This window comes from Amblyomma maculatum, chromosome 7 (genome assembly GCF_055883805.1).
Source record: "Amblyomma maculatum isolate TAMU_Amacu chromosome 7, ASM5588380v1, whole genome shotgun sequence".
Taxonomy (NCBI): Eukaryota; Metazoa; Arthropoda; class Arachnida; order Ixodida; family Ixodidae; genus Amblyomma; species Amblyomma maculatum.
The window spans coordinates 113,780,009-113,807,896 of NC_139350.1; the positions used below are offsets into that span (position 1 = coordinate 113,780,009).

Sequence of the window (27,888 nt, forward strand, 5' to 3'; positions counted from 1 at the left end):
GTGGATTCCGTACCATTTTTTTAAAGCATCTTTTTGCACCACTTATTTCGAGGCCTTTCCTAACAAAACACACTTGGGGGCTCACGAAGGGACCATTCTGACGGGTGAGCTTTAGTGCAAACTCAGGGCGAGGTAATGCCTACAACGGCATAAAAATTGCCTTTTTCTAGGTTGTGTCTTAGTGCTCTTTGTAGATTTAGCATTTTCCCCCTTTTCGTAAATTCGCCTCTCGTACCACGCGTCTACACTAAACAAACATCTTGTCGAGAGGAAAAATAAGAGCCATATGATGGCATCGATTGTTGGCTTATAGCAACATCTCGTGTCTCATGCAATAGCTTGTGCTGCCCAACCACATATATTTTCCTCTTTATCCCTGTCTTGCAACGTTACAGTTTCGGCGCCCTTCTAATAATAATTAAGAAGCCATGAGAGCAACTTTAGAAAGTGTGGCCTATAGCATCTGGCTTCAACCAGTACCCCAGAAGATGCCTAAAAATCGCAAAGGTTTCGACACCTTTTAACCACAAGCGTTTTTATTGCTTTCACGACATGAGCGCCGTTACGTATCTGCAGCTGCAGTAGTGGTAAATATTTAACATCATGCCCGATTCTGGAAAACGGCGTTCTAAATGTCAGCACATCACGACGAGGGCGTGCGTTCCCCTTTGTATAGAACTGATTTCAAGGTAAGTGCCTTCGCCATTAGAACCCCTCAGTTCGTCTTCTCTGAAAGAAAAACCTCAAATGTAATTCAGACGTCTATCGGCTTCTTCATTACAGCATGCATGCAACCTTCACACATTTTGTAGCTCTTTTCTGCTTTGTGGTGAAAAAAAAAACTGTAGCTCTGATCCTTGTTCTTGTATGCCTACTGGGGCGTCTCATTGGTATGCATCACTCGACTGCTAGGCGCGCATGGCAAACATTTACATTGACGATGAGTACAAACATCACACTGCTCCTCAATATTGTCACGTAGGGGTGACAAGCACACAGGCAGCAAAACAGAAGACATGTGTAGTCCAACAGGAATCAACTGTTTATTGCGCTGACTTGCGTCCTCAAGATCACTGAACTCGGCTGTGGCGATTGCTGCAAACGAGCTCGCTGGTCGTCGAATTACGAATGCCGTGAAACCGACAAACGCTCAATTTAAAGGCGGCGAGGAAACATTTATTGATAAAGCCCCAAACGCTGACTAGTACAACCTAGAACATTGCAGCAACATGCGCGAGTGGCCAAAATCTTCGAGGTAGATTTCAGCGCCTCTTGAGTGACAAAGAAACTGACAACGCTTTGTCTCGCGAGAACGTGCATGAAATAAGATCACAGAACCGATCCGTGTGCCCAGATCAGAGTGATCAGGCCGCATGCCTGCTGCTGTCGAAAAAAGAAAGATTTCAATGTTTTGCGGAAATATACGCTAGTTAATAAGGGATGCAGCAAAAACGAACAATGGTCCAGTTGATCTAGCGGACGCCTCCGAAATAATTTTGGCAACTAGATGTTTCTGTTTGTAAGAATTTCTACCTAAAGCAACTCAGTCTATGAAGAAGGCTGCGGTGAAGGGCTCTGGGATGTATCGACCACGTATGGTTCACTGACGTGCACTGATGCCGCCAAATTCTCATTTCGTTACGTTGCTATAAATGCGCCGCTACGGCGGCCAGGATCGAACTCGGGTACCTCGCATCACTAATGAACTGCCATTGAGTAACACTGACTAACTGGAAGACCCGTATTACGCACTCAGATCTTTCGGATGGCATAAGCTGTAGCGGTGGACCAACAGTTAGAGCACTCGGCTAAGAGCGTGAGGGCCAAGTTCGGACCCGACCATGACGAAGCATTCCAATAAAGGAGAGGACGAGACGCCCATGTACAATAGATGCTAAAACACAAGCTGATAGAAAATATATGGAGCATTTCGCTCAGGCGTACCTCTTAACCTCCATCGCTTTGGCGCGTTAACCTTATGAAGCACACCTATCAGCCACAGAGAAGGATATCTTTCATATATAATGAAGCTTCTCAAGCATGAAAAAATAAAGAGAGTAGATCAAGGGTGGCGACTGTTCCCTTTTTTTAAATCCGCATCCGGTACCTGATGCGATAGCGCGTTCATAATAAATTTCCATTTCCTTCTCTGGCAACGTTATGATTCACAGCTTCCTTGCAATGAAAAAGCCAGTGTGATTCCTCGGAGTAGCATGGACGACCAGCAGGCCTCCAAAAGCACCCAAGACGGCGCCAAAGTTTCGTAAGTGTTTCGACTAATTTTAGTTGCTACCATTTTCGCTTACTTAATGCATTGCGTGCCTTTGAGTGTTCCCCTGTGGTTATTTTCAACCTCTATACAAAGTCACCGTTTCGGAGTGTGCGTGCAAGAACATAGCGTTTTTTCTCTTCTTGATGGAGCACTAGTGCTCCCCATACACAAAGATCCTGCGGCCTGATATATCCATGAGATCAAAAAAAAAAGAAAAAGAAAACTCCTCTAGCCGAGTGTTGATGTATGAATGGATTATAGCGCTCGTATGCTTCATGTGTAACGTGTCCGTCTCGTGCCTTCTTTGCAGCCAGTATACATGTGACGATTGTTTTTGCATTGCCGCTGAATTGGATAAATAGTGAATCGAGGTCGGCAAGAAAGGGCGCAGGGGCCGCAATTTCGTAGATACAATAGGAAGAAGTTGCAACCAATCACTTCTGATAAATGAAGCAAATAGCATCTAAAATGTATTCGGTTTGTCCCTTTTAGTTTCGAATTATTTTTCTATTCTAAAAAAAATTATTTTTAAATGTGATACCTGATATAATTGTCCGTTCATAAAAGTATTTTCATAACACCTAACTTCTTGTCTACAACTTACGTTTCCCAGAGCGCAGAGAAAGAAAACCAACCGCCCGAATCCAAGCGACGTTGACTATCACAGGACTTCGAGAACGCGCCCAGAAGGCGTTGTAGATCAGTAAGCGTTTCGATTAAATTTACTGAGCATATTTTTGCTTTCACTGATTTATTTCTATATGCAACATTACTCCATTTCAGCTAGGGTATACTGAGTACTTCTAGCAATGGCCTTGTTCGAGAGCCTGTGTGCAGTGAGATCAATTGGTGGTGTCTGTCCTGATTACGTATAACTGTAGAACTTCCCATATATTAAGCATCTTCGGCCTCATAACTAGGGTAGCCACAAAAAAGAACTGACGGTCGATGTCTCTTTACAATATCATACTGAAAGCGTGATTAGGGCGAAACGCTACCTTCGCATTCCTTCCACATAGTGGCCTCCACAGCATAAATCTTGCCTGGAATCCGTCATGATGGCTCGTTGGTAAAACATGTTGGGCGGATAGGTTGCGGGGCCGCATTTCAGCAGAGGCAGAGGGCAAATGTCGCTTGCTTTCAATCCTCATGAACAAGGCGAGTAGAATCAGACACGTCGACTTTTATTTTCGCTTTGGCCGTTGATAGTCAGATCAGTGTTACGCCTAGATTACTCCTGTATAGGAACACGTGTGGGCAGGCACATATTCTGTTGGCATCAGTAAAGTACAGATGGTGCAAAAACTGTTTTATTCACGCCTCTGCTCCTCCGATATCGCGCAAGACAGCAATTAGCGGTATGTTATAACGAAGTAATACGCATAGTTCATGGTGGTCTCATCGACGTGTCGCGGAAGGATGTAATGAATAAAAGATGCACTTGCGTTAGGGTCTTGATGTGGGTTATAAACCATAACCATAGCACATAGCTTCATTGCGTCAGAGCACCGTAGGGAGCGGTTGAAGTGTGCAATACGTAATGGGGAAAAAATGTTCGTGTGGACCTGTGTGGCGGTGTAAAGTTAACACAAGGTGCCATCTCATGCCACTGACGTGGTTCATATTGCCGCCTAGCGTTGCCAGGTGGCGCATGAGGGAAGAGTGAAGGAGCACGAAGTTGAGAGGACGACAAAGTGTCGCTTGCGCGTTTGCCTCTGTGCTGCTTGCTGCCGTTGTGTCTGGGCTACCCCCCTGCTATCCTTGGTATCTTTAATCTGCGTGTACGTGACATTCTTGTGGAGGTGCTGGGTACGATCACCTAGGCAAGAGTCTCCATCTGAAAGACGTCTCGCCAGCCCTGTGCCATTGACACCCCAGTGCATCGCTCCAGTAGGCGGCTCGAGGGACTGTCTCCGGAATTTCAGCCATTAGCCGCCGCCATAGCATCCAGTGCTTCTGCTCAGCAGGTAACGGGCGTCGCACCGGCCTGTAACTACACCTTTCAGACCTCTCGGGCACTGAAGTCTTTCCTTGGGGACCTCTTTGAGGATGCGGAGGACTGGTTCCTTCAATATGAACGTGTCGCTGCTTTTAGCCATTGGGACGATGCTAACAAACTAAGGAACGTCTACTTCAGCCGTGAGGATGGCGCCCGGATCTGGTTCGAGAACCGAGAGCAAGTGTTAACATCGCGGCTAGAATTCCGTGTCGTCAGCGCTCGTTTGTATATTTCGTTCGTTTCGTTCGTCCTCGTTTTTTTTTGCGGTGTTTACCCTCAATGGATTACCAACTTGGCCAAGCGTCTGTTTTAGTCTGTTTTAGCTAGAATTCCGTCGTCAACAGCTCGAGGCTTACACTAGCGCGGATCGTCGCGAACATGCAGAACGTGCCCTTCACTCTTCCATCTAGATGCCGAATGAGAGTGGCCAAGCGTACGTCGAGGACATGACGCGCCTTTTCAGGCGAGCCGATCCCGATATGTTCGAGGACAAAGAGGTCAGGCACTTGATGCGGGGTTTGAAAGAGCAGCTCTTTGCAGGCCTTATGCGCAATCCACCGTCGACTGTAAACGGATTCCTTGCGGAGGACACCACAATGGAAAGAGTGCTACAACAACGTGTCGCGGCGTATGACCGACCTTCCTATACTGGCCCAACCGCGGAATCATTTGCTTCTTCCGAGCGGCATCCTGATGCTTTGCGTGAACTAATTCGCAGTGTCGTACGCGAAGAACTGAGCAAGTTCTGGAACCATCTGCAGCAATCGCCAGCTTCCGTTTCTGCTATAGTGCGGGAGGAGGTGCGACAGGCACTCAAGAGCCCTCTTCCGCCTGTAGTTACGAGCCCGCCATTGCCGTCGAGGACCGACAACCATCCCACATATGCGGAAGTTCTGCAGAGTCAGGCTCCCCCTTCACCGCCCCCATTCTCGCGCCGCCTAAAGTTCCGCTGCCCTCGGTGCAGCCAATGCAGTACTTCGACGAACGTCCCCTGCCACAATACAAAGCCGATATTTGGCGCACGCCTGACCGCCATCCGCTCTGCTTCCACTGCGGTGAACCAGGCCATCTCTACCGGGATTGCCCTTATCGACGCCTCGGTCTTCACAGCTTCTGCATCGACTCGCCTCCTCCCCGGTTTTGTCAACGACACAGAGTTATTGAGGAGTACCTGGCGGAACAGAGTTCTTCAGCTCGTTCGCAGCGTCAGTCCCGCTCCCCTTCACCAAGGCGCTCCTTGACGTTCACCCACAGTTCCTCGCGAGAGGACCAAGGCCGCTCGTCTAGCCCTCGTCGCGAAAACTGAAAACAGCGACCTTCCGGGAGAGGCCACTGGTAGTCGTTGCGTTGAAGACTTCCCGTCGTCGCCGCTTCGATCCGACCACGAGCTGCTGGTACCGTCTCCTAGGGAAGCCAAAAGCGTTTCTCTGTACATTCCTGTTATTTTAGACGATCGTACTACAGCCAATGCATTAGAGGACACTGGTGCCGATTATTCGATTTTGAGTGGTCGCATGGCAACTGTTTTGAGGAAGGTGCTCCCTGCTTGCCCAGGTGTGTACTTTCGAACCGCCGGAGGACATATATTTACTCCAAAGGGGATGTGCACGGCTCGCATTCAGATTAACGGATGTACGTTCGTTGTTAGTTGCGTCGTTTTGAGTGACTTCTCCCGTGACCTTATCCTTAGCATTGACTTGCTGCGAGAGTACAAAGCAGTTATCTACCTGCGAAATAGACTCGTCACATTTTCGATGGGACAATCTCCCGAACACGATAGTAGGAAATTTTGCAATGCCGCACTTCGCGCTTCCGCCGCGAGTTTCTCGCTGCCACCGCGAAGCAGTGTTCTTGTGGAAGTTGTTACGATTTTCGTGCCGGCGATGCTGTAGCGGAGGCGACCATTCACTCCTGCTTTATCAAGGCATCTGCGCTGCTCAAAGTTTATTATTGCTTCACAATGGCCGGGCTGCACTCCTTGTCACAGATGTTTCTAATGAGCACCGGCACTTGTTTCCGGGAACTCTTATCGCTTTCGCTGACCCTGTTGCGCACAATCCGGTCTGTTTTGCATCCATGGCAGTAGAAACTAACAAGCCATCTCTTGACAACATCGACATTAATTGCCACTTGTCAAAGAAGAAACGGCGGGCCTTCGAGCATCTGCTGCTGGACTTCAAGCACTGTTTTGCTCTAACTCTAAGGTTCATCGAACGCCCATCTCACATCATCATATCATTACTTATGACGACACTCGCCCTATACGACAGCAGCCTTATCGTGTGTCTGGCAAAGAACGAGAAAGGATCCAGACGCAAGTTGAGGAGATGCTGGATGTTGGTGTTGTGAAGCCTTCGCAAAGTTCATGGTCTTCACCAGTAGTTCTGGTAAAGAAGAAGGAAGTCACTCTTCGATTTTGCGTTGACTATCGGAAATTGAATAATGTGACAAAGAAAGATGTGTACCCTTTGCCGCGCATTGATGAATCGCTGGACAGATTGCGACGTGCTAAGCATTTTTCATATATTTATTTGAAACGCGGCTATTGGACCAATAGAAGTAGACGAAAGAGACCGAGAAAAAACCGCATTTGTCACTCCAAATGGCCTATATGAATTCAAATACTCCCACTTGGATTGTGCTCTGCCCCAGCTACATTCCAAAGGATGATGGACATCGTCCTCACTGGCCTCAAGTGGCAGATCTGTCCTGTGTACTTGGGCGACGTAGTTGTTTTTTCCGAAACATTTGGCCAACACCTCGAACGCCTTCGAGCTGTGCTGGAAGCCCTCCGTTCTGCTGATATCAGGCTGAAGTACCAGAAATGCCACTTTGGGTATACAGAACTCAAGTTCCTTGGACATGTAAGCGCTGATGGGGTGCGCCCGGATCCCGATAAGACTGCTGCCGCCGCACGGTTTTCCAATTCCAGCTAATAAGAGGGCTGTTCAGCGCTTTCTCGGTCTGTTCCCATATTATCGGCGGTTCATTGCGGACTTTTACGAGATCGCGGAACCTCTGACGTGCCTCACAAGGAAGGACACCTCCTTTGTGTGGAACTCTGAGCAGCAAACAACTTTCTCTTTGCTTCGCGAGCGCCTTCAAACTTCCTCTGTTCTGGCGCACTTTGATGATGTGTCTGACAGAGGTGCACACTGACACCAGTAGTATCGGTCTTCGCGCTGTCCTTGTTCAGCATCAAGAAGGAATTGAGCGAGTAATAACCTATCCTAGCTGCACACTCTCTCGTGCCCAAACGAACTACTCCACCTCAGAAAAGGAATGCCTGGGTGTCGTGTGGGCCACTATGAAGTTTCGCCCCTATCTTTACGGACGAACATTTAAAGTCGTCACGAACCATCATTGTTTGTGCTGGCTAGCAAATCTGCGAGACCCATCTGGACGACTTGCACGCTGGAGTTTACGGCTTCAGTAGTTTGACATAACTATTGTTTATAAGTCAGGCCGCAAACACGAAGACGCCGACACGCTGTCACGAGCACCCGTTGACACTGGCGATGCTGCAGCCGATGACGATAACGGCTTTCTAGTAGCCCTCAGCGCATCTGAGCTCAAGGATCGATAAACGGCTAATCCAGACATCCTTCCACTCATCGATTATCTGGAAGGGCGTGATACGACCCTCCCTCGACACCTATATCGGCACCTTGGTTCCTTCTGTATGCGCCAAGGCGCCTTGAATAAAAGAAACTCCCAAGGCCAAGACAGAGCTTATCATTTGGTAGTGCCATGCGAGCTCCGTGCGGATAGTCTCCTTGCCACGATGAACCGACGTCTGGTAATTTGGGTTGCTCACGAACGCTTGCTCAAGTGCGCAACATGTATTACTGACCAGGACTCTCCGCAGCTGTGAAACGCTATGTACGAAGCTGTCGCGAATGCCAGCGCCGTAAAATACCGCCCCTGAAATCTGCCGGATTTCTCAAGCTCGTTAAAGCACCAGGTATTCCGTTCGACCAAATCGGCATGGATCTCCTTGGTCCTTTCGCTTTGTCGCAGGCGGGAAACAAATGGATAGTAGTAGCTACTGACTACCTAAATCAAATGCTTAGACAAAAGCAATTCCTCATGCCACAGCTTCCAAAGTAGCCGAGGTTTTCATGCACAACATAGCCTTGCGGCATGGCGCCCCTTCATGCGATATTACCGACAGAGGGACAGCTTTCACTTCGCAGCTCATCGACCGCATATTTGAACTGAGTGGCACGACCCATCGCAAGACCACCGCGTACCATCCACAAAGCAATGGTCTTACAGAAAGATTGAATAACACGATTGCGCACATGTTGTCAATGTACGTCGATGTGCAGAACATGATCTGAAACGAGGTGCTGCCGTACGTCACAATTGCGTATTACAGCCTTACAAGAAACAACGCGCTTCACACCATTTCGACTTGTTTACGGACGCAAAGTTCAGAGAATGCTCGATGTCTTGCTCCCGTGCCCAGATGACGACCAGCTTTCTCCAGATGCCCGGCAATATGCCATCCGCGCTGAGGAAGCCCGCCAGCTCGCCCTTGTGCACATCGCGCGGTACCAGACCTCTGACGCGCACCGTTACAACCTCCGGCACCACCAGGTTGACTACAAACCAGGGGACCAAGTCTGGGTATGGACACCAGTTCGCCGTCCAGGCTTGTCAGAAAAACCCCTTTCCCGCTACTTAAGGCCGTACAAAGTGTTGCGTCGTGTGAGTGACATCAGTTATGAAGTTATTCCAGACGGTCCCGCACAACCAAATGTCGAAAGCCCAATTCGGACATTGTGCGGCTGAAGCCGTACTACCAACGATAACGTATGGCCAGCCGCTGTGACCCCTCTCTTGCTTTTCACACCGTTCTTACCGACCGTCCTCATTCTTTATTTTTCGATTTTTTTTTTCGGAGGGGAGTAATGTCACCTAGCGCTGTCAGGTGGCGCATGACTGAGGAGTGAAGGAGCACGAAGTTGAGAGGACGACAAAGTGTCGCTTGCGCGTCTGCATCTGTGCTGCTTGCTGCCGTGGTGTCTGGGCTACCCCCAGCTATCCTTGGTATCTTTAATCCCCGTGTACGTGACAATACACACTTCTGGTGCGCGATAAAAGCAGCCGGCGCAATGGTACATGGAAAGCAGAGTGTGCAGGGGCGCCAATCCTAAACACATGGCTATAATATATCCAAGGCTGTGCTTCGCATTATCGTTCTTTGAGGTAGTGAATAAAAGAGAGTATTCAGGATTAATGCTTACTTCTCTGATATTCTTTTGAAGCAACACGAATTGCAACAACACAGCAGAATGTTCGAAAATCATCTGATAGTAATCGTGCCACCAAGAGATCTCCATCGGCCGTGTTGAACGAAACAGTGCTCGACAGTAAGAGATGAAAATGTAGCTGTTGAATGCACTCCTGCATCAAAACACAGGTGGTAGAAATTTCAATAGCACGCCGTCGCGTCGTATCTCTTATATGAGCAGATTTTGGAGGTTAGACCATAAAACATAAGCTGTAGAAAAACTAAATATGCCAACCGATTCGATCTGTAGGAAAGAAAAGCTCAATATCTGCTTCACTTGTCGGCAGACCCAAACACAGCGCAGACCTAGAGATAAATGTTAGAAGATTTTACTTCCCTTAAACATCCATGGTATTGCATTGGCACCTAACGATCGATGCCAGAGAGAGATATAGGTATATCCTTCAGTAAGACTCAAAACTATCTAGAACACCTGTAACCTTTACAATGTAGGAGGGATAGCATTGAATGGTTTCACAGACGGTGTGTCTTCCCGCGTTGGCCCCATAGTTAAGGTACATGGCTACTAAACATGAGTGCAACAGGATTGAGCCCGGCTTGGTGACTGCGTTTCAATAAATTCGAACCAGAAGTCGCCCGTGTACCGTGCAATATCAGCGCACTAAAGAACAGAAAAAGCAAAATTTTTCTTTTCCTTTAGTTACGGTGCCCATCGCTCCATACTTCGCCTTGAGATGTTAAGCCATATTCCCAATGCTAAACCTTGAGCATCGAAATAGGGTACATTTAAGTTTATAATGCAACCTAGCCGCATTCCGAAATATAAATGACGGACGAATGGTGGTGACGAGTCCCTTGTGTTAAATACAAACCTAGTGCCTGAAGCAAACTCTTTGTACGTCTGTCAGGCTAACAATTTTGCGCCAATGTTGTGATTAGGCGAAATCTACGAAACACGTAGACGGCCGGAGAGGTCGTCAAAACTGTGCGCGAGGAGAAGCCCTCTACCAGCAGCCTAGAGGCCCAGACGAAGCATGTGCCTCCCGACTCCTCTTAAACGCCGCTGTCATCGTTTCTTTTATGCCATAAGCACGGCTAAAACAGTTTATATGTCCCCATAGTTAAATTTATAGTCGTGGTCAGTTGTGGATGGGTGTATGTTGCAGCTAGTGTACGATAGGCGCACACTGACGTCTCTTCATTCCGCCTGACTACGGATGTAGTGATGCATCTCGCAGAGAAGCTGCTGCAGGGAAATTAAAATTAAAGCCCGGGACAGTGTGTGCACTACATAGTCCTGTTTTATCAGCATGGCAGCTACTGCCGTTGATATTCGTGTTCTTGCACGCCCGCCGAATTGCGCGAGTGGTATATGCGCTACATTCTCAGGGATCATGGGACCACTTCCTTGAAGCATGGCCATTACAGGAACACCCATGTTTTTCGTAAAACTCATTACGCGTAATTTCTTAACCTAAGATTGCTCAAAGTTTATTTAAAGCTCTGCATACAACATTTGATTCCCTTTGATTCCATGCGTTCTCCATGCTGCGTGGGATAGAGGAAAAGGGCAACGAGAGTTAGAGACGTCTTGTGGAAAACTCCCAAAATGCTCCGACATTCTATGTTCCACAATTTCCTCGACGACACCTCTTCAATCCGCGTCTTTAGCAATGCACCTACGCGCCTCTCACACACAGCTGCGGTCCGGAAATTTGTCCCATAATTTGTTAGGTTATTGCATGCATGCTTGGGGCATAACATTGCCTTTATTTGCTTCTATGCTGAGCAGCCTCTGAAGATGTAATTTGTGTTGAACTCCCACCTATTTGGTGAGTGATAAATGAGCTCCGTTTCCCAAGTTTTGTGGAGGACATTCGAGAAGGGAAAGCGGTGGAGGCGCCAATGACTATTTTAGAGCTAATTACTCGTCCGTTACCCAACACAATATTTTGGAACATTATTAGAAGGTCTCCATCGAAGGCCCTATCATTCTTTGATTCCATGCATTCTTCTCATCTCGGCGTGGGATAGAATAAAAGACCAAAGAGTGTAAGATATGTCCTTGAAGAATGCTTCCAAATAGCTCTGGCACTTCATAGTTAAATTGCTTACATGACATGATATCCCATCATTTTCTTCACGATACAGCCCACCAGGTTTGTCAAGTAGTTATAGTCGTCAGCTACTCAGGTTTTGCGCGCAGGTTCAAACTCCATCATGAAAATCACATTTACATATATGCGAAATAGATGTGACGAGAGGAGGAAGGTAGTTGCATGGTATGAAAGCTTCGCACTGAACAAGGCTAGAGGGGGGGATGCATCAGTTCGTAGGCCGGACCATCTTAGGCTCAACTTGCAAACTGAGGCTTCCCCACCTCTATCAGGGCTGGGCTAGACACTTCAAAAGGTAACTTCGATACCGATACTCGATAGACTGAAAAATTCTATTTCCGATGCCGATACAAGATACAGGATTGAAATCGAGTTTCGATGCAGATATTCGATACTGTATCATCGATGCCTCGATACATCAATGAAATTCTAACATGATAAAGGGGGTAGATTAAATGCATGAGGAAATTTTAGCGTGCTTTCTGCAATCTCTAGAGCAATCCTATAGCGTAGTTTTTCTGAAGGGGCTTAACGAATACGCCAGCCCAAATTTATTGTTTAGACAGCTGTCCTTGTCAGAACTTCACATTGAATTGAAGCCATAGTTACAATTAAGCGATTGCTTCCCCAAGCAGCATAGCAAAATATTTCTCTAAACTAATGCTCTTCATGCGAGCCGACCTGTGAGCAGTTTGCTATACATATGATGCAAAGATGCAACCTGCGTTCATTTGGACAACTCAGCAGTTATATTGCCATTAGTGCGATAACAAGTGTTTGAAGCTCTGGATATTGTTAAAAGCTAGGAGGAAAACAAAAATAAATTGGTAGAATGTTATTTAGTCTTTAAAGAGCGCGATATAAGCGTACTAAATGCGACGCAAATGAGCAAAGCCTCTCTGAATACGCACACGAGCACGCCGCAGTGTTTCATTAGATGAAGATACCTTTTATCTGCTAATAAGGTTGAACCATAGCCGCGTTGACTCAAGCATCCTGGAAGTAGTTAGGAAACTCGAGGTTCTCTAGCGTCGCTGGAGAACTGCGGTTGGTTGTAGATAAAAGATATAAACATCTCTTGAAGCGAAAAGCTTCACTACACTAGTCAACCCCACGCTTTGTGTAAGCCGCGTGAACCGTAGTGTAGGGCTACGGAGTAATTGCGACCGCCTGGGGATAGTATTTAACCTGCACTGACATCGCACAGCACATGGACGCTTCTTCGTTTCGTCTCCATCGAAGCGCAGCTGCCGCGGTCGGGTTCGAACCCGTATACTCCGGCAAATTAGTGAGATTAGTTTCTGCCTAGCGTTCTCACCATCTGCTATCCAACGCTTGAAATTGGTCGAAACGCCACTCAACAGGAGCGATGGTGTGCCGTCCAAACACCCTTGCCGGAGAATGTGTGAGAGATACTGCGCCTTTCCCAATCACATGTACCACTTCGACAAACCCCAATAAGAGCAAACGATATGAGACAAACGATACTAGAAGGAGGTTAGGCTTTCGCCATTCTCCTCTTATGAGACCTCAAAGAGAGGCCGTAATTTTGAAGCAAAAATCTTCGCTTCTGTTAGTCAACACCGCGCTTCGCGTGAGCCGGCGTTTTTTTGAGCAGCAAGACGTCACGCACGGTGCAGGTGGCCGCTGCCATGCGCTATAGGCTTCCAAAGCACCGTCGAGCGGCGCTGCTGCTCCTGACAGGGAGCGCCATCTCTGACAGAAAAATAGAAACTGGGGATAAACGCGGCGGCACCACCTAGGCATCCCGTGCAAGTTTTCTCCTTTCGCTCGCTCGCTTCCGCGCACGTGCACACGTCTTGGGCTGCTTTTGTCGCGCGGACAGAAAGCGCGCACTGGACACCGCCGGCTCAGCTCGCTGCCTTCACGACGTGCGCCGTGCGCTTTCTCTCGCACGAGCACGCGTCTTGACGCGCCCCCGCAGGCGCACCGCGACATGCCACCTGCATTCCGGTTTGATTGGGCAAACTGACGCGTATTTTCATGAAGGATACTTAATTATAGGTGTGAAACTTTTTATTCACGTCTGCACTGTAGAGCAGACAACAGACGGGGATGAGTAAATATTGATTGTGAATGCGTCCTATGTTAGCAAAAACCTAGGAAGTGTATCTCGAGGTAAGTCCGGTAATTATATTATTGTCGTATATAATATGTTTAAAAACTGCTAAAGTATCATCAGCACTGTGAAGTAAAGTGGCCCGCTCGTTGACCATCGTTTTGGCCTGTAGCATGCCATCTGTATACGGATTTCGTTTTTTATTATTACGACGTTACCAAAGGAAATCTTGCAGTAGAAGAATAAGTATGTAGTCCGAAGAAGGTGTTTCTTCAAAGACAAGAACGCTAGCAATCTCATAAGCACATGCGTGCTCCGTGCGCTGCACGCGACATAACCGGCTCGCTGGCTCGGAAGGCAGGTGAAATCCAAGCTTGTACTACATTGTGTTTTATTTCAGTTCTTAATAAATGGTTGTGCTCATTTGGGATAATATTTGGTTTGCACTCACGAACACTGTGACGCGAATGGGGTGCTCCGTGCGAGTAGTGTCAGTCGAGCCATAGCTAGGATCACCTTTGTACTGCACTTCCGACATATCTTCGTTAATCAATCAATCAATCAATCAATCTTTATTTAATGTGCGCAGGAACAACCATGTGGTCTTTGTGCTGCAGCACAAAAAAAAAAAAAATGAAAAAGCACAAACATGTTTACACACACAGAGAGAACACAAAAAAAAGAAATAAATAATACATGAAATGAAACTGAGACGAAAAGTATCACGGAAATTAAGCAAACAATGAGTATCATCACTTATATACACAGTGAGAGAATTTTTTAGCACACCAGGAAATAAAGAAAAAAAAAAAAGAACGGTAGGTAGAAGAGAAAAAAAAAAAAAAACAGATGACTGACATTGATTATAGTAATATAGAAATATACATAAAATAAACAACCATTCCAGGCGCAACAAGTGCATGGTACTTAAAACACAGGCTAGAAATACAGAATAATACAATAAAGAAGTAAAATTGAACAAGGGACAGTAAGATTCGAATATAAAGTTTAAAGTTGAAATATAAGCAAGAAACGGATAAAAAGTAGTTCAAGATACAGACAGCATTGAACAGGAGAAAAAGCAAAAAGTGAAGTAAATACAATTTAAGGCTAGAAAGTGGGAGTTATATGTGATAAAGTACTATTTAGAATACAACGCTACGAACATCCAATGTAAATGAACAGAGCGAGTTTTGGAAGATGTCAAGGTGAGGACAAAAAGAGTTAAATAACCACTGCATCCTGTCCAGAGGGGAGTGGGAATGAAGAGGAGAAACCTGAAATGGTCTGAATTCCCTCATGCTCTTTCGCGGAACGCGCAGTAGGATGTACTCTAAGAGCTGAGGGCACATAATGTGGCCATGAAGGAGTTTGTACAGAAATATGATATCAAGTCTGATACGACGGCAGTGAAGGGAAGGAAGATTCAGTTGGGCGCTCCTGGTGGAGCGAGAGGGGGAAGTTGCGAAAGGAAAGCGATAATGAAATATCCGTAAAAATTTTTTTTGTACTCTGTCAACCTTGTCCAAGTTCGATTTGCAAGTGCCATTCCAAACAACCGACGCATACTCCAAGACCGGGAGGCATATGGACAGGTACAGTTTTAGGAACGGAAGTGGAGTATGGAACTCTCTCGAAAGTCTGCAAACGAATCCGAGTGTGCGCATAGCCCGCTGAGCAATGCGTTTAGTGTGAGAGGAGAAGCTGAGGGTGCGGTCAAAAAGTACACCAAGGTCATTAATTTCATCAACCCTATCCAACAGCACAGAATTGACAGAATAATGGTAGAGAAAGCTATGTGTTTTACGAGTAAAGGACACAACCCTAGTTTTGGAAGAATTGAGGGTAAGTCGATTCATCGCACACCAATCAGAAAAAGCAGATATGTCCGATTGCAACAACACGCAATCTTGAAAAGAATGTATTACCTTGAATATTTTTATATCATCAGCATAAAGAAGAAACGAGGAGTTCTTTATCGCCGAGGAAACATCATTAATAAAAACGGAGAAGAGAAGCGGGCCTAGTACTGAACCTTGAGGAACTCCACTCGTTGCAGGGTAAACGAAAGAAGTCTGTCCATTGACACTGACAAAGCAGAAGCGATCAAGGAGATAGTTGCGTAGGAGGGCTACGAGAGAGACTTCAACGCCAGAGAGTAGAAGTTTTTCAAGAAGTAGTGAGTGAGTAACAACGTCGAAAGCTTTGCTCATATCACAGTACACAGTGTCAACCTGACCCCTCTGAAGGACTGCTGCAGAGGCATACGTCATAAACGTGACTAGGTTGGTGGAAGTAGAGCGACCCGACATGAAGCCATGTTGATTCGGTACTATGATATGTTTGAGATGGAAGGAAAGTACGCGGTGCAAAGCTAATTCGAAAAGCTTAGAGGTTGCACATAGAAGAGAAATCGGACGATAATTGGAAACATCAGTTTTGTTTCCAGACTTGAAGACAGGAAACACGCGTGCCATTTTCCACACGCGAGGAAAGGCAGCATTTTTTAAACAGTTATTAAATATGGCAGTCAGTACTGGTACGAAGATATAACTGAAGGCTTTTATTATGGCAGCTGGAATGCCATCAGGTCCAGGAGACAAAGATGGTCTCAGACGCTTAAGACTCTCAGTTATCAACTCCTCGTCAAAGAGAATGGAATTAGATAGTGCACCAGATGGGAGGCAAACGGAATCACAATGTGGATGTTTGTAAACGGAGGAAAAATGTTGTGCAAAACTGTCGGCAACATCCCGAATTTCCGAACCCTGAGAGTCAACTAAGCTGATACTTAAATCTGATTTAATGGAACGCTTGCGAACGTAACGCCAGAACTGACTAGGACGATTTGAGGCATACCTCTCTAAAGACTCAAGATAGGAGTCGTAGTCCCGCTTGTATAAGCGTTTGCAAAGAGAACGCACACGGCGAAACTCATCTGCCCAATTGTGAAACCCAGGGCGTTTCGCTTTACGATGGGCCCGTTCCTTGAGCTTTAACGCCGTTATTAGTTCCCTTGAAAACCAGGAAGGGAACTTCCTACGCGTAGGAGTATGCAAAGGTATGTACCGACGCATACCATCAAGAACTATTTCTGTAAAGCGACTGACTTGTCCATCTGAATCATTAATGTCATTTAAAAGGGACCAGTCGACGGAAGAGAAGAAATTGAAAAGACCGACATAATCACCACGTGCATACGCGAAACGGGGCGAATTCCCCACCCGATCTGAGTTAGTAGAAGGTGAGGCAGAGACAGCAGTAGTAACTAGAAGCGGAGGGTGAAATTTGTCACAGCGAGTCAGCGGTATGTCCGAACTCGAGACTCGAACACTTTCAAAATTCGATAGACAGATGTCAAGAATATTACCGCAACAGTTTTCAATGAAATTGTGTTGCTGCAAAGAGTTAAAGGCTATGAAATCAAGTAGAGCGTTACACTTACTTAATATGTAATGATTGTTGTGAGAAGAAATAAGTGAGTTCCAGTTGATACCAGGAGTATTAAAATCACCTAAAATAAGAAGTTTGTGTTTGCTATGACAGGTTATAACATGTTCGATTGAGAGCAGAACATCATCATAGGCTGAAGGAGGTAGATTCGGAGGAATGTAGAAAGCTGCAAGTAAAAGTTTTTCATGTCGATTTAAAGTGAGCTCGAGCCACACACATTCTTCAACAGTTTCCAGATCGGAACGTCGAACACACTTCACAAAACTGTCAATAGCAATGAGCACTCCACCTCCTCTTGATTTGGGACCTGTTTCAGGGCGGTCGCTGCGAAAAACAGAGTAATTATTTGGAAAGAAATCATTGGAAGGAATATCACTTGACAGCCAGGTTTCGGTAACCACAACAGCGGTATAACAAGAGGACAAGACGCTAGAAAAAAATTCTGATCCCTTAGTCCGAAGACCTCGGGCGTTTTGATAATAGATATCCAAATTAGGGGCCACTGCAATTTTGCGTCAGTTCAGAGGGATGAAGCATATCGTTGTAAAGCTTCCCACGAAAGTCCTTGTATATGCAACCCATCGGCCACATCGAAGGCTCAACAAGCTTACTGTAGGATTCTTCATCAACTTCAATATGGAAGGACGAGTAGGAGTCGTACCTTGTTTTCAGCTGCCGGCAGGAAATGGGAGTAATATTCACTGATTTTAGATGGTTGGTAAGGTCTACCGATGTAGTATCGGGACTGAGTTTAGAGACGAAAATAGTCTTCGGACGCTTCTTTTGGTAAATGGCAACGTTCAGGACAGATGAGCTCGATGCGCCAGTAATGGCTCGACTTCGGTGCTTCTTCATCTCACTGGGTAAGTCAACCGCACGGCGAGGAGCAGAGGCAGAAGATGAACAGGGAATATCTCCAGGAGTCATCCCTCGATGAAGAGCGGCGGAGTAGTCCACAGATGGCTGCTCCTCACGGGTAGGATTGCCCACAGAGACAACGAGAGGACGCTCGACGAGAGGACGCTCACACTGCGAAGCAGCGCACCGCACAAGCTCCTGGCGTAGGCCGCGAACATCGGCACGTAAAGAGGCGATAACCTCGGCTTGTTGTACGAAAGCCCGCGAGTTCTCTACACGAAGGCGCTCGTTCTCTTCCCGTAGCTGGGCAACCTCATCGCTCAGAAAAGAGATTCCCTCAAGCGCGTCGAGGAGGAGAGCCCGTAGCGAGGCAAACTCACCGCCATGTTCGCCGGTCGCGGCTGAAGGGGGAAAACCGGTCGGGTGGCTGGGCAGGAGCGGGGCACCAGGGACTCTAGCACCACCGTCGCTAAGACTAACACCGTCAGACGACGACGACGCACACAAATTACACAAGAATGGCCGAGAGCCGGACTTCAGAAGTTGCAGCTCGTCATCCGCCCAGGTGACGCACTTCGTGTGAACACGTTTCGCACAGTCGGCACATCGTAAAAACTGCTGCTTGCCAAAAAACGGGCGGGAGCACAGCGCACATGCGTCCTTACAAAATAATAATAATAATAATAATAATAATAATAATAATAATAATAATAATAATAATAAAATAATAATAATTGGTTCACTTATTGGCCAATTTGCGAAAATCTGTAAAACCGTTTCAGCAAGGTATGTTTTCCAACGCCATCCCCACCCCCGAAAAAAAAAAGGCCTTGTTCTAGATATTTTCTCGGTCTATCTAAAAATGAAAAGGCAGCTGTGGACACTAAGAGCACATTCACACATCAGTCTCGACCGCGGACGTCGCATCAGTTGATTTGGCTGCTTTCAGAGCACCCACAAAGCAGGGAGAAAGCACAGAAATTCGCCGAAACTAGACGCGCGGGGAGCGAAGAGCAGGATCTTAAGAGGAAGAGAAAGTTAAGAGGATCTTCCATCCTCTTAACTTTTTATGCATGGTGTTAAACCACTGTACTTTTTTGATGCCTATCCAAGCCATCTTTATCAACTGTCAACCTTTCTGAGTTTACAAAGAGAGGGGAAATTGGCTCTTTTCGTTTCCACAAAGAACGCGAGACTTCCAGTACGCTGTCATGTGGTTGGAAAACAGGTATTGTGGACACGCTTCAAAAGAAAACTGTAAAGTTGCACACGTGAGCCTCGTCTTTTGGTGCTTTGCCTACTATTGTGGCTTCCCATGACAAAATGCTACTTAGTACATCCGTTTTGCATCAGCGGAAGCGTTTTTGTATCGCCAAATAACCGTCAGGCGCAACGCGATCGCCGCGTGTGCACAGGAAGCTAGCGGAGCGTATGCTCCGGCGAAGCCCCATCGTTTCACATTTCGCCACCATGCCAAGAATGCGGCGCTGCCGTCGCGCGGCGAAACTTGAGCTTGGGTTCCCTATACAGCATCGTTCGACGTTCGCCGCAAGCGCGTGTTTATCGCGTAGGCCTGCTACATAACCGCTTGCCAGAGAATAGGCGTGCACATTCAACATCGCAGGAGAAGAGAGTGGTACTATCGATGCACAAGTGCTACCGCGGGAGTTGGCTGAAAAGGTCTGGTTGGTTTGGTTTGTGGGGTTTAACGTTCCAAAGCATCTCAGGCTATGAGAGACGCAGTAGTGGAGGACTCCGGAAATTTCGACCACCTGGTGTTCTTTACCGTGCACTGACATCGCAACAGCACACGGGCGCCCTGCTTTTCGCCTCCATCGAAAAGCGGCCGCAGAGGCCGGGATTCTAACCCGCGTCCTTGTCAACAGTAGTCTAGCGCCGTAACCACTGCGCCACCACTGAAAAGGAGCGAAGAAATGAAGAGCTGAAAGCTATACGAGCGTCCGAGACACCCGAACGACGAGAAGAACGTCTCACTAAACGACGCAGCAGAGTCCATAAGTTAAACCATAAGCATATTCATAGCGTAAATTATAAAGCATAGCCATGAGATAAACCGTAAGCGTATCCGAATGCTAAATCATAAAACATGACCGTAAGCTAAACCATAAGCATCACCGAAGTTTTTCGCTTCGAGATATCCAGGCTTAACCGTAGCTAAGCCCCAGCCATATTTTTTTTAACAGAAAGTGGTTAATATAGTTTCAGTCAGTTCGCATCTTTCAAAAATTAAAGTGGTCGTTGTTTTTAGGATACAAATATCTTTACAAGTTTTATTCAACGTTGTTTGAAATGTTTTTTGCAAAAACAAATTCTTTGACAACGCATAATTTGTAATTAGAGCTGTGCTGCAAACCTGCATTGATAGCTTTCATGCCGTGCATTTGATAAAATTTTGAACGTAATATTTTTCCAGAAAAAGTCTAGTGGAAGCCTGTTTGTTCCCTGTGCAGTTACAAAGAATGGATTTGTTTTCCGTCAAACACCGTATAGAGAACGTGGTTAGCCGACTGCATCGTGGTGGACTGAGGCCTTAAAAGCTTGTGTTCTTGCCACTAAGCAGAGCCGACACACGAAATCCAGGGGTTTTGGGTTGTCCATAAGTTATTGCATCCGACAGCGCACTGAGGGTACTGCTTAATGAGAATAAAATGCCGAAGAAACGGGAGACGGATGGCAAAGAATTGGAAGAGGGGGTACAGCAGTGTGCGTGATCCATACTGCGTGTTCGCATTGCGTTTCCGAGTTTTTAATTTATCTGTGCGTCTATTAAAGGCCTATCAGCTTCGTGGTACGCACTCGGTGCTAAAAGGTAAAGCACCTAATGAGCACCTGCTTACCACTGCCTCCTTCAGTTTTAAAGAAAGGTAATCTCGATATGTGGTCGACACTGAGCGGCCGGGGCATTTCTAGGGAACTCAAGTGGTATGACAAGCCGAGCTGTCTCAGTGCCTGTACTATCGTCTGAGCGAGCGCCGTCAATCCAACGTCTCACATTGGTTTCAATATTTGAAGTTTTTTTTAGTATTGAGTATCTTGAAAATAAACGATACTTTAAAAATGTATTTTCGATACCGATGCTCCTTCATTTTCAGCACAGGGTACCTAATACCGTACACAAAATGTAGCTAAAGATAGCATCGAACATGCATGTAGCTTCTATACTGCTCATGACTACCCTCTGAATCGCGTAGAATCTGCGTAGAATTCGACACGCGACATTTAATTATCGTTTCGTCCTTGACAGTTTCATCAGTGTTCATCATCAGCCTGGCTACACCCATTGCAAGGCGAAGGCCTCTCCCATATTCCTCCAATTAACCCGGTGCTGTGCTAGCTGCATCCATTTGGCCCCTGCAAACTTCCTAATATCATCTGTCCACCTAACTTTCTGCCGCCTCCTTTTACGCTTTCCTTCCCTTGATCCTCAAGTTTGTTACTCTAAGCGACCATCGGTTACCCTCTCTTTGCACTACATGACCTGCCCATGCCAATTTCTTCTGGATTTCTACAGGAATGTCACTAACTTGAGTTGTTTTTCTCTCACTCTGCACGCTTCCTATCTCCTAATGTTACTCCTACCATTTTTGTTCTATAGCCGTGTGCTTTGTCCTCCACTTAAGTAGAACCCTCTTGGTTAGCCTCCACGTTTCAGCCCCATAGGTAGGTACAGGTAAGATGCAACTGTTGTTTACTTTCCTCTTGAGCGGTACCGGTAAGCTGCTAGTCATAATCTGCGAGTGTTTGCCAAATCCACTTCATTCAAATCTTATTCTTGTTATTTCCTTTTCATGGTCCAGATCTGCGGTTACTACCTGTCCTAAGTAGACATATTTGCCAACTACTTCCAGTGCTTTGCTACCTAACGTAAAATGTTGTTGCTTCCCGAGGCTGTTGAACATTACCTTAGTCCTCTGCATATTGATTTTCAATCCTACCTTTCTACATTTCCTGTCTAGGTCATCAATCATCATTTGCATTTCATCCCCCGAGTTACCTAACAAGGCAATGTCATCAGCCAATCGTAGATTACTGAGGCATTCTCCCTCTAACCTTATCCCTAACTGCTCCCACTCAAAGACTCTGAATTACTCCCTCTAACCAAGCTGTGGATAGTACTGGGGAGATCGTGTCCCGTTGCCTAACAACTTTCTTTATGGGAATTTTGTTACTTTCTGTATGCAGAACTATGATTGCTCTAGAGCCACTATAGATATCTTCCAGCACTTTCACGTACGGCTCGTCAACCCCCTGATTTCGCAATGCCTGCATCACCGCCTAGGTTTCTACTTAGTCAAATGCTTGTTCGTCGCATATCGCCTAGGTTACTCCAGTGCAGGAGCACGTGTGGGCTGGCATATATTCGTTTGGCAGTAGTAAAGTAAAGATGATACGGAAACTGTTTTATTCACGCCTGTGCTCCTCCGATATCACGCAAGAGTGCAATGAGCGGTATGTTATAACGAAGTAATACGCATAGTCCATGGTGGTCTCATCGACGTGTCGTGGAAGGATGTAATAAATGAAAGATGCACTTGCCGTAGAGTCTTGATATGGGTTATAAACAATAATCATATCACATAGTTGCATAGCATCATAGCACCGTAGAGCAGTTGAAGTGCGCACTACGCAAAGGTGAAAAAAGCTCGTGTAATTTGGAGGGCCTGTGTGGTGGCGTTAACACGTGGCGCCATCTCATGCCATTGACGTGGTTCAAATAAACTTCTGGTGCGCGATAAACATGCCAGCCGGCATACTGGTCCAGTATTTGGCAGCAAAGAACACAGGGGCGGCAATCCTGAAAACAAGGCTGTAATATTTCCCAGGCTGTTCTTCGCAATATCGTTGTTTGAGGCAGCGAATACCAAAGAGCATTTAAAGCTATTAATTTTTTTCTCTGATATTCGTTTGCAGCAACACCCACTGCAACAATACATATTTTTTTGAAAATCATCTGATAGTAATCGTGCCATCAAGGGATCTCCATCTGCCGTGTTGGACGGAACAGTGCTGGACAGTTGGAGATGAAAATGGAGCTGTTGAATGCATTCCTGCATCATATCCCCGGTTGTCGAAATTTTTATGGCACACCGCTGCGGCGTATCTTATATTATGAGCCAATTTCGGAGGTTAGACCGCAAAAATGAGCGGTATAAACCAAACTAAATATATCAGTTGATTTCTTCTGGAAGAAACAAAAGCGCAATATCTGCTTCACTCGTCGACAGACACAAACACAACACAGACATAAAGATAAATATAAGAAGGTTTTCCTAGGCTTTAAACTACCGTAATATTGCATTGATACCTAACGCTCGATGCAAGACAAAGAAATAGATATGTCCTTCTGTGAGGCTCCAAACTAGCTACAACACCTTAACTATTTAGCAGATATAACATTGCTTGGTTTCACAAACGGTGTGCCCTCCCGCGTTAGCTCCATAGTTAAGGCACATGGCTACTAAACGTTAGTGCAACAAGATGAAACCCGGATTGGTGATTGCGTTTCAATAAATTCGAACCAGAAGTCCCCCGTGTACAGTGCAAAATTAGCGCACAAAACAACTGAAAAAATAAAATTTTCCTACGTCGCCTTGGGATGTTAAAGCATATGCACAATGCCAAATCTTCAGCATCAAAATAGGGCACCGTTAGGTTATAATGCAACCTAGCCGCATACCGAAATACAAATGATGGACGAATGGAGGTGACGAGTCCCTTCTGTTAAAAAAACCTAGTACCTGGAGCAAAAGTTTTCCATTTCTATCAGGCTCATATTTTCCGCCAACAATGTGATTAGCCGAGATCTAGGAAAAAGGTAGACGGAGGGAGAGGACGTCAAAGCTGTGCGCGAGGAGAAGCCCTCTACTAGCAGCCTAGAGGAGAGGAAGCATGTGCGTTCCGACTCCTCTTTAACGCCACTGCCATGATTTCTTTTATGCTTCCAGCGCGGCTACAGCAATTATTCTGTCCCTGTAGTAAAATATATTGTCGTGGTCACTTGTGGATGGATGTATGCTGCAGCTAGTGCACAATAGACGCACAGTGATGTCCTTTCATTCTGCGTGACTACAGGTGTAATTAGGCATCTGAGACAGAAGCTGCTGCCGAGAAATTAAAATAGAAGCCGCGGATCGTGTGTTCAATACATAGTCTTGTTCTATCAGCATGGCAGCCACTGCGGTTGTGATTCATGTTCTCGCACGCACGCCGAATCGTGCGAGTGGTAAGTTGCACATGGTTCGCGGGACCACTTCCTGGAAGCAAGGTCATAGAAGAAGGAGCCCATGTTATTTTTAGAACTCATTACGCGTTAATTACTTAACCTGAGATTGTTCGAAGTTCATTAACAGCTCTACATACAACATTTATTTCCCTTTAATTAAATGCGTTCTCCGTGCGGCGTGGGATAGAGTAAAAGGAAAACGACAGTAAGAGATGTCTTGCGGAAAACTCCCAAAAGCTCCGATATTCTAAGTTTCAATATTTTACATGGGATCTCATCCCAGCATTTCGCTCATCGCGTAGCATGCCACGCTGGTTCAGTAAAGTACTCAGTTTCTCATCTTCGCTGCCACGGTTGAAACTCGACAATGCAAATCGACTTTCCATATATGCGGAACGCAATGTACTCATGATCTGTGAAACTTAGGCACATGTTAGCTTCCAGTATGGTTGAAGTAACGGTGAGCACTGCGCTACGAATTCCATCTTAGCCCACTCGCCATTTGATGGGAAAGCCTAACAGCCTGACTAAACCTCAAGCTATGAAAAAGACACCCTACAAAAAGGATGGACTTTCTCCCGACGTTCTAAACTCACATTGGGGTTTGAGAAAGGCGACTGTATGATATTTTCTTTAAATCTGCACCTCTTACCTGCAGTTATTGCCCGGTATTACCAAAAATTTACCTCTTTCGCCTTATTTGTCTTGAAACGTTACGTTTTGCGGCGCCGTTAAACCGAAACGCATGACAGCAAAGCGCGGCCGCAAGGACGACAAGATGCGATCCACATGGCACCAGGCAGATGAGTAATTGTTTTGACTCCTTTTATTAGCCGATGTTGTGGTTGCTTTAGGTTTCTCTATAACAGTACTCAAATTCAGCTTGGGCAATTCTGAGCGCTTACAGCGACGGTCATGTTTAGGGGACTGTGTGCAAAAACATCAATAGGGTAGCGTTTGCCCTCAATACATAGAACTGCACGCAGAATTTCTTATACATTACGCGCCTGATAACCAGGGCAGTCGCAAAATAATTTGGACGGCAGACGTCTCTCTACAATTCTGTAATGCACGCGCCATTCAAGCGAAACGAGGCCTTTACACTTCCACTATGGCCTCTATTGCTGTGAATCTTATCTAGAAGGGCCGTCATGATGGCTCATTGGTAGAGGCTGCATTTAAGTAGGGGCAAAGTGCAGAAGTCGCTCGCTTTCAATCATCCCGAAGAAAGCTTGCTGATTCTGGCATGCGGAATTTTAATTTTCTTTTCGATTGCCGTCAAGACCGTGATTTCCTTTTTATAGAATGAACTATTTTGAAAACAGCAGAAAGTGACAAAATTTGACCGTCTTGCGACAAACGATTACATTGAACCTTTGCTTGTGGAAGCTGATTTGAAAGCCAAATTACAGTCGTTTTCTTTTTTTTTTTTACTTAATCTATCGTTTTCCTCTTCGCGTAGATTTAAGGAAACAAAATTGTCCAGCGTTTTACTCCGCTTCAACCCTTTAAGACATGTGCAGACAGTGTTCGGCAAGATTTCGCTCGGGTCTTAAGCACACTAATTCATTAGCAAACTGACGCAACAGTGTCAGTGAAAGTAAAATTTTCAGGCTACAAAAATATTTCATAGACTATCGTTATTGTACATATTTCTGTTTTTCTCTCCCAGTTCCTTCTTATCGCGTGTGGCTAAATGAGGCTTCCAGAGAGATGTGTGAAAGATACGGCGCGTTTTATTTCCTACCCACCAATTAGCAATTACCGCAGTTTTCAAGGCGTTGTATACACTTGCGATTTTAGGGCACATACAAATCCTATGTTGTCGAAATTTCGGTAGCGCTTCACTGCGGCGTATCTTGTATAATCAACTTTTTTAACATTGCCCTCTGAATAAAGTAGAACAAACCATGCTAAAGGTGTTTAGGCGGTTTGTTTGGGAGGACAAAAACCGCAGTATCTGCTTCACTATTCGGTGGACCCAAACACGACGCAGATATGTAAGCTTTAGACGATTGCCGTAGGCTCTGAACGTCCGTTGAAGCGTTTTCACTCTGCAAGAGCGAAAAGGGAAAGAGATATGTCCTTATGGTAGGCTGAAAATAAATCCAACACCTTAAATTTCAGTAATTTACGAAAGATAAGCTCGCATGTTTTCTCTGACGACGCGCTCGAACACCTGCAGCGTTGACTAGATATAAAGGTGGATGGCAACTCAACCTTGGAGTCATAGGATATAACCTGGCATTGGCTACCGCGTTTCAACAAATTCGTAAGGGAACGCGCCCGCGTACTGTTTCATATCTCTTCATTAAAGAACACAAATAGACGAAATGTTATCGGCCTTTCGCTACAGCGTTCATCCTTGCCTAAGTTGATCGCATTGGAAGTTTAAGCATCATACACAAAAGCAAGCATTCAACTCCAGAGGAGGCTACCGTTCAGTTATATTGCATTCCCTTAAAAACTGATAAGATAAACTGAGAACGAGGGGGGAGGACGATACCATTCGGGTAAATACGTACCTTGTGTCTGTTGCAACAGCGCGTTCATTGCGACTTGACTTTTCTTATTACTTCTTTCGCAAGTCATTATTTGCAGAGATGAGGGAAAAGCGGAACCTTCACAAATCGATGCCAGAGCAATGTCCTCATGTCATCCCTCTACTAGCAGCACGACAGTCTCAAAGGAAAAGTAAGTCTTTCGACTCCTCTTAAACACCGCTTTTCAGTATATTCGGTGTTGTGCACTGCGGCTGCATAACATTATTAGTGAAGCTTGTAAAATTTATAGTGCCGGCTATCTTTGTAAGAGAGCGTGCATTAGCTAATGTACACTGACGTCTCTTCAATCCGCATGTTTAACAGTGCACCTACGTGCCTTCCACGCACAGCTGTCCGGAAATTTGTCCCCTAGCTTATTGCATGCATGCTTCAGGCGTAATATTGCCGTCACTTGCTTCTATCCTGAGCAGCCTCTGAAGGTGTGATTTGTGTTTTTGCACGCCCGCCTATTTGTTGAGTGGTAACCGAGCTCCACTTACCACGTTTCGTGGAGACTTTTCGAGGAGCTAATCACACCTCAATTACCAAACACAATATTTTTCAATCCTATTAGGAGGAGACCCTATTTCTTTCTGATTCCATGAATTCTTCTCATCTCGGCGAGGGATATAGTAAAATACCTAAGAGATTAAGAGATGTCCTAGAAAAAGTCTTCCAAATAGCTCCGGTACCTCATGATTCATTTTCACAGCGTAGCCCACCGGGTTGGTCAAGTAGTTATAGTCGTCAGCTACTCAACTCTTGTGCCCGGATTCAAATGCAACCACAAAAATCACGTTTCCGTATATACGAAACAGATGGAACAAAAGAAAGGAGATGTTACAGGGTATGAAAGCGCATAGAACAAGGCTATAGGGGTGATGCCTCAGTTCGCAGGCAGAATTCTCTTAGGCTCAACCTGCGAACTGAGGCTTCCCCTCCACCCCTCTACCGTTGTTCAGTGCGTTTGCATACCATGTATGTGAAAAGCATACCATATATACACCATACCAAATATATTTCATAACATATATTTATACCATATATTCCATAGCCGCGCAC

The 27,888-nt window shown here is 45.8% G+C and overlaps 1 protein-coding gene across 1 annotated transcript in view; it reads left to right on the forward strand.

Moving 5' to 3' along the window:
• The window catches only part of LOC146184453 (uncharacterized), a 51,322-nt gene that overhangs the window by 5,255 nt on the left and 18,179 nt on the right, over positions 1–27,888 (forward strand). Inside the window, exons 3-4 of the mRNA XM_084608546.1 lie at positions 2,172–2,263; positions 26,885–26,977. Of these exons, the coding sequence (XP_084464672.1) occupies positions 2,214–2,263; positions 26,885–26,977 (143 nt within the window). The 5' untranslated portion in view covers positions 2,172–2,213. The remainder of the gene's footprint in view (positions 1–2,171; positions 2,264–26,884; positions 26,978–27,888) is intronic.